Raw genomic sequence first — 8,123 nt, 5'->3', positions numbered from 1 at the left:
CTAAAAGATATTAAATATTATAAACTTATATTTATCATTCAAGTTATTTTTATTAATAATTTTTAGCAATCTATTATTTTGAAGAAAAAATTAGGACTAATATAACTCATATGGTAAGTAAATAAAACGCAAGTCAAAACTCATACGATTCCTACCTTACCAAAATTTTTCTTTCACTTAATAGTTAATAATATTTGTCCGCAGAAATATCGAGTTGAAAATTAGCGCATTTGATTAAATTTCTTAAATTCTCAAGGAAACAGACCATTTCGTGTAGACATAAATCGTTATTTTAATTATTGTTCCAAAAAAAATGTCGGTAAGATAGGTAAGAATCGGGCAGTAATTAAATTTATTAATTTAAAAAGTATATTTTTTATATGTATTTTTTAATTAAATTTTTAATCTATAATTTTCCGCAGCACATCTCATTTCGTGTGAGTGTAAAACGTTACATTGTTCCAAAGAAGAATGTTCATAAAGTAGGAATAGGGCAATAAATAAATGCCTTAAATTCAAAAGTCTATTTTGTTGAATGACCAAAGAGACTAATTTTTTACGCAGACACACGAATTCTCAACAAAATACATGAATTTTCTACTGCAAAAAAAACGTTTTTGAACAAAATTTTTGTTATAGTCCTAATTTTTAACGATTAAAAATTTCTAAATCACAAACACAATCATTTAAAAATAATTGTTGATTTCTAATTCTAAAAATATAGAACCACAAAATGTCGGTAAGGTAGGAATCAGATGATAAATATGCACATTGAAGACATGTGACACTTATCACGTATCTACCTTGCCGACATTTTTTTTATCATACAAATTCCACACAAAATTAGACATAAAGCTCAAGCTATAAGAAAATAACAATAAGAAAAAGGGACTAAGACATTTTTATAAACTAATCAATTTGTACAGCTCCAAAAAAATTTGCCAACAATTTTTTTTGTAGTTGTAGTTGTACATAAACAATTCGCTTGGAATTAAATATTAATATAAACAAAAAAAAATGTCGGTAAGGTAGAAATCGCATAAGTGTCACATGTATTTATTCATTAATTTCAAATATCAAATTTTGCTATATCAAATCTTACTTAGTTTAAATTTGAGCTGTTATACTGTTCCAAATAAAAAATGCCGGTAAGGTAGAAATGCGAGAATAAGCAAATAAATTCAATTAAAAGTATTTTTTTTTTAAATATTTTTTAAAATGTTTTTTTAAATGTTTTTTTAAATCCCAATTTTTGAAAGCCACATTCCCTGTTGTGTGGACGTGAATCTTTATATTGTTCGAAAGAAGATAGTCAATTTACAATTTTTTTCAAAGTATTTTTCATACAATTATTTTTGCGCAAATAAAAGAAAAATCACTTTTTTTTAACGTGAAAATACTTTTCAATTTCATTCGAAGGCCACTTCAACTTGAAATATGCCGAAAGATAAAAATAACCTAGAAGAAAAAAATATTCTGTAAGAGAAAAATATTCTGGAAGAGAACAATATTCCGGAGGAGAAAAACATTCCGGAAGAGAAGAATATTCTGGAAGAGAAAATGATCTCAGAAGAGAAAAATATGCCAGAAGAGAAAAATATCACAACATAGAAAAATATACTGGAAGGGAAATAACTTTGAGTATTCCTCTCTCTAGAAAACAAGAATATACCTGAAGAGAAAAAAATATTGCAAACTAGTATGGACTCGTTCATTGAATGGTTAACAAAATTACAAAAAAAATTTGGTAATGAAATAATAATACTTGAGAAAGTCAGAATTTTTTTTAATACTAACAAAAATTATGTTTTTCATATTTTGTTAATGAAATAATTATTTAAAATTGTTTTCAAGGTTCTTTTCACACAATTATTCCTGTGAAAATAAAATAAAAATCACTTTTTTTGAGCGTGAAAATATTTTTCAACTTCGTTCCAAGGCCACTTCAACTTGAAATATGTTCGCAGGGAAGAGAAAAATAGTCTGAAAAAAAAATATCCCGGAAAGAAAAATATGCTGGAAGAGACAAATATGCTAGAAGAGAAAAATATGCCACAAGAGAAAAATATCCAGTGAGAGGAAAATATGCCGGAAGAGAAAAATATTCTGGAAGAAAACAATATTCCGGAAGAGAACAGTATTCCAGAGGAGAAAAATATTCCGGAAGAGAAGAATATTTTGGAAGAGAAAATTATGCCAGAAGAGAAAAATATACCAGGATTGAAAAGTATGCCGGAAGAGAATATACAAGAAATAAATAGTTGTAGATTTATATATTACTGTGGACGAAATGACTTACAGTATTCCTCTCTCTAGAAAAGAAGAAAATGCCCGAAGAGAAAAAAATGATGGCAAAGTAACATGGACTCGTTCATTAAATGGATTAAATTTTTTTTTAATTTTGTAAAGGCCACTTCAACTTGAAATACGCCGAAAGAGAAAAATATTCCAGAAGAGAAAAAATATACAGGAATAGAAAAATATACTGGAAGAGAAAAATAACCCGGAAGAGGAAAATTTGACAGAATAGAAAAATATGCTGGAAGAGAAAAATATTCCAGAAGAAAAAAATATGTCAGAATAGAAAAATATGCTGAAAGATAAAAATATGCCAGAAGAGGAACAACATGCAGGAATAGAAAAATGTAACAGAAGAGGAAAATGTACTGAAAGAGAAAAATATCACGGAAGAGAGAAATATGCCAGAATAGTGTGGGTGAAAATCATTATATAATATATTTTTCTAAAGAAAAAGGTCGGTAAGGTAGGAATCGGGAAATAAATAAATAAATGCAGAAATGTCTATTTTTTTAACGTGAATTTTTTATTAAAGTATAAGCAGAATAACAATGAATTAAAAAGTTTTTCGGTAAAAAAAAATATACTTCAGATGAGCAACAATTTAACGCGCTCTGAAGAATCTCGACTCTTATAAATCGATTTTTATTAGGACGATATAATACTTATCCGATTCCAACTCTCGCGACCTTTTTTAATGCAAAAACTTACGTCCACGCAAATTGAGACACCAAAATAAAAAGTTGGAAAATTGATTAAAAGGGACTGATAAGTTGTCTTAAGTTTCTAGAACTACAAAAAAATTAATTCTAGAAGATTTTTGCAATTTTCCAATTTTTTTTTTGTATTTCCAGAAATTTAGGGCGAAATTCCTTATTGCTTTTTAATTAATATCGAAAATTTTCAACATGATATCTCAATTCGTATAAAAGTAAGTTGATGCGCAAAAAATGTCGGTAAAGTAGGGATCGGATAATTATAAAATGGCCTTAAGACGCGTCGAGTAGATCATTTTTTGAGTAATTGATCACTGGTTTGTAAACTTGGGGGCACGCTTTTCTGTAAAGGCTGTCATGCCTTCCTTTCTGTCAGCCTTAAATTACAAAAAATATTATATTATATTTTTCATTTTTACTATTATTACGACATTAAAAATTCGATTTCAAAATTGGAAACTTACCGTAGCGAAAGTGCCATGGAACATTCTTTTCTCGAAATGAAGTCCCTCTTGTAAAGTCAATTCAAAAGCTGTAAGCAAACAAAATTTAACAACAGTAAACAAGAAAGCTTTACGACGGTTTCTGGTATGATTTTTAATGACAAAAACGAAACCGAAGCTTTAAACACGATACCTTGAATACTTTTCGAGATATATCAATATCTCGAAAATTACTCGAGTCGAGTTATCTAGAAATTACTGATTTTTTTGTTGTTTGACACAATTTATTAATTTGGAGTCCTATACAGTATTTTTTGCAAAGAAAACAAATAATCCGAATTTTTCAAATCGAGATCTCTAATATCTTTCGAAATATCGATTTTTTTATATCATTACTATTGATTTTTTTTATAATTCTTATTTTATTTTATTTTTTTGCAAATTTTGATTTGATTTTTTTATGAAAAGGACGATAACTTTTTAAACCATAAATCGAACAGTTAAATTTGGAGTTAAAAAAATTAACTTTCAACAACAACAAAATTTATTTTCAGCAAATAGTTCAATCTTAAACTAAAAATAATGAATTTTCAACTAAAATTACGATACTGTAATAGTTGAATTTTTAACCAAAAAGGTGAATTTTCAAACAAGAAGATTAATTCCTACCAAAGAGTCGAACTTTTAGATAAAAGAGATGAATTGTCAGCCAAAAATAAAATTGTTAAATTTCTCGTTAAAACACTTAATGTTCTACCAAAGAAATGCATTTTTTGAAGAAATGATAGGAAATTCAGTGGAATAATTAAATTTTCAGTTAAAAAATTATAATTTTTAAACAAAAAAACTAATGAAAAAAGTCACATTGTTGAAAAATGTTTGAGTTTAAAAAAAAGATGAATCTTCAACTGAAACAGTGGAATTTTTAACAAAAAAGATAAATTCTAAAATAAAATGGTGGAATATACAATTGGAATAGTTATTTACATATTCAGTTGAAAAGTTAATTTTCAGCCCAAAAAAAAAACAATTTTCAATAAAACAGCTGTCCTCAACCAAAGCTGAATTTTCAATTAAAATGATGAGCATACAACAACAACAAAATAAAATAATTTTTAACAAACGAATTTAACTTTTACCCAAGTGATTAAATTTTTGTTCTAAAAACGATGAATTCTAAATGAAAAATGTAGTAGTTGATATTTCAAGCCAAAAAAGATAAAAGTGGAATTTTTGACTATAAAAGATTTTTCTTTCAAGAGGTTGAAAATATTGCAAACAAACCGCTGAATTTTTAACAAAATATAAACATTTTCAACGAAATACTTGAATTTTCAAATAATAAAGGTCAATTTTGATAAAAAATAGAATCTTTAAATTTTCAGTTAAAAAAATAATATCAAACCACCCAGAAAAAATGAATTTTCAACAAAATAATTTAATGCGGCAATATGAAGCTACTTTCACCAATAAAGAATTATTGTTACTCAATTTTATATTGTAATTGAAACAAAATATCAGACACGCTCTCGAAAAAATTCCCTGGCATTTTCAGGTTTTTCCAGGTATGGAAAAAGATTGAAGTGAATAGATGAAAAAAGGGTATTGAAAAAGATATACGTGAATTTGGATTGACATAGTAATAGAATGTGATACATTCTCTCTCTCACTTTTTATCATAAAGATTCAAAATTATTCAAAAAGATAAGATCTTCATCTTTTTACTTCCAGTAGAGTTTCGCAGTTGCTTACAGAAACCCCAGTTTCGGCGTCCGTCCGTCCGTCTGTCTATCCGCCGTACTTTTTTCCAACGAGGGGAGCTAATGAGAAATGATGGGTGGGGAAGTAGAGAAAATAAGGGTGGGGAAAGTGGAAAAAATGAGGGAAAAGTGGGAACGGGGAAAATGAAGGGTGAAGAGAAATAATGGCAGGGGAAGTAGGGGAAACGAGGGTGTGGAAGTAAGTGACGTGAGAAGAAATGACGGGAAATGAAGGAGGGGTTAGTAGGGGGAAATTAGGAAGAGAAAGTAGGGAGAGTGAGTATAAATGAGCGAACGTAAGAATAAATTAAGGAAAGGAGCAAAAATGAGGGAAATAAGTATAAATGAGGAAAGTGAATATACATGAGGGAAGTGAGAATAAATAAGGGAAAATGAGTACAAATGAGGGGAAGTGTGTGTAAATGAGGGAAAATGAGTATAAATGAGGGGAAGTTTTTACAAATGAAGGAAAGTATGTATAAATGAGTGAAGTGAGTACAAATCAGGAAAGTGATTATAAATGAGGGGAAGAAGTATAAGTGAGGGAAGTGAGCATAAATAAGAAAAATTGAGGAAAAGTGAGTATAAATCAAGGAAAATGAGTAGAAATTAGGGGAAGTGTATATAAATGAGGAAAGTGAGTATAAATAACGAACAGTGGTTATAAATGAGTGGAATTGAGTAGAAATGAGGGAAAAGAACTATAAATTAGGGTAAGTAAGTATAAATGAAGGAAAATGAGTATAAATGAGGGGGAGTGTCTATAAATAAGGGAAGTAATTGTAAATGAGGAAAAGTGAGTATAAATGAGCAGAAGTTAGAATAAATGAGGGAAGTAAATATAAATGAGGGAAATGAGTATGAATGAGGAAAAGTGAGTATAAATGAAAAACAGTGAGTTTAAATGAGGAAAAGTTAGGATAAATGAAGGAAAATGAGTATAAATAAAGGAAAATAAGTATAAATGAGGAAAAGTGAGTATAAATGAGGGACAAGACTATAAATGAGTGGAAGGAGTATAAATAAGGGAAGTGAATATAAATTAGCAACAGTGAGTTTAAATGAAGAAAAGTGAGTATAAATAAGTGGAAGTGAGTATACATGAGGGAAGTGAGTATAAATGAGTGACAATTATTATAAATGAGGGGAAGTGATTAATAATTAAAACAATAGATGAGATGTTAAAAATGACATACTTCAGACCATAGGATTAAGGTGTTGAAAGAATCCTTTATTCAAATTATTCGACGTTTCGAAAACTATACGTTTTCCTCATCAGGATAGAGTCTTGTACATAAAAGTTCTTTATGTCATTTCGAGTATTTATTATGTATCCTTACTTCTCTCTTTCTCAATTGTACTTTATGTTATCTTCATTTCAGGTTGATTAAATAAATTATATTGTTTATTTAAAAAACACACACACACGCACCTTACATTATGACACAGATATAAAAAAGGCAGTGAGGGGAAGGGGAAGTGAGTATAAATAAGGGAAAGGAATGTAAATAAGAGAAGTGAGTATAAATGAGGAAGAGTGAATATAAATGAGCAAAAGTAAGTTTGAATGAAGAAAAGTGAGTATAAATAAATGGAAGTGAGTATACATGAGGGAAGTGTGTATAAATGAGGGGGAAAAGTAAAAATGAAGGAAGAGTGACTGTAAATGAGTGGATGTGAGTATAAATGAGGGAAGTGAGTATAAATAAGGGAAAATGATTATAAATGATTGGAAGTGAATACAAATATAGGAAAATGAGTATAAATGAGGGACATGAGTATAAATGAGCGGAAGTGATTATAAATGAGGAAAAGTGAGTATAAATTAACGGAAGTAAGAATAAATGAGGAAACGCAAGGGAAGGAGTACAAATGAGGGAAGTGAGTATAAATAAGGGAATTAAGTATAAATGAGAAAGCGTGATTAAAATTGAGAACTGGATATAAATGAGGGAAGTGAGCAGAAATGAGGAGAATAAATTATAAATGAAGGGAAGTATGTATAAGTGGGGAAGTGAGTATAAATGAGCGGAAGTGAGAATGAATGAAGAAAAGGAGCATAAATGAGGGAATTAAGTATAAATGAGGGGAATGAGTCTGAATAAAATGAAAATTATTATAAATGAGGGGAAGAGAGTATAAATAAGGGAAAGGAGTGTAAATAAGAGAAGTGAGTATAAATCAGCGCAAGTGAGTATAACCGAAGAGAAGTGAGTATAAATGAGTGGAAGTTGAGAAAATGATTACAAATATGTTATTAAAACCTTTCATTAAATAACATCTCCTATATAAAAGTCCATTATTTAAAAATAGAAAAATCGATAGCGTGAAAACGGTTAGAAATATTGATGTAAATGTTTCAGTTTCGTGTTTCTCGCAAAAAATCGATTTGGAATCCGCTAAAAAAATTGTCTTCATATCTGAAGATAAATAAACATTACCTTTGTTCACAGACTCCTTTGCCATAGAGACAATCAGTGGAGAATGAGAAGCAATTTTCTCGCCGAGTTTCACAGCCTCTGTCACCAGTTTATCAGATGGAACAACTTTGCTTACCAGACCTGGCAAAGAAATTTTATATAAACAGTTGGTTTATTAAAAAAATAATTAAACAATTTTTAATATTATCAAGTAAATTCTTTTATTTTAGAGTGTTTTATCCAGTGGTGTAATGAAGCTAAAGACGGAATTTACGTTTATAAATTCTTTTCAATAAAATCAATGTAGATAATAAATTGAATTCAATATTAAACACTTTAAATTCTTAAGATTTTAAGACAAAATATATTGCATTTTCAAGAAAAAAGTTTAATTTTCAATTTAAAAAAATCTACCCAAACAGATGAATTTTCAACACAAAAAGACGAATTATAAGGTTTTTTAAACAATATAAAAATATAAATATA

At 28.6% G+C, this 8,123-nt stretch overlaps 1 protein-coding gene across 1 annotated transcript in view; it reads right to left on the bottom strand.

Annotated features, from left to right (window-relative positions):
• Positions 1-3,122: 3,122 nt before the first annotated feature.
• LOC117174061 (probable enoyl-CoA hydratase, mitochondrial) overlaps positions 3,123-8,123 on the bottom strand; it is a 48,384-nt gene continuing 43,383 nt past the window's right edge. The window contains exons 6-8 of the mRNA XM_033362726.1: positions 7,659-7,778; positions 3,479-3,546; positions 3,123-3,391 (exon numbers count right to left, since the gene is read on the bottom strand). Of these exons, the coding sequence (XP_033218617.1) occupies positions 3,326-3,391; positions 3,479-3,546; positions 7,659-7,778 (254 nt within the window). The 3' untranslated portion in view covers positions 3,123-3,325. The remainder of the gene's footprint in view (positions 3,392-3,478; positions 3,547-7,658; positions 7,779-8,123) is intronic.

Source organism: Belonocnema kinseyi, chromosome 1 (assembly GCF_010883055.1).
Source record: "Belonocnema kinseyi isolate 2016_QV_RU_SX_M_011 chromosome 1, B_treatae_v1, whole genome shotgun sequence".
NCBI classification, from domain to species: domain Eukaryota; kingdom Metazoa; phylum Arthropoda; class Insecta; order Hymenoptera; family Cynipidae; genus Belonocnema; species Belonocnema kinseyi.
The sequence above is the reverse complement of the archived record's forward strand: the minus strand, read 5'-3'. Positions and strand labels throughout refer to the sequence as shown.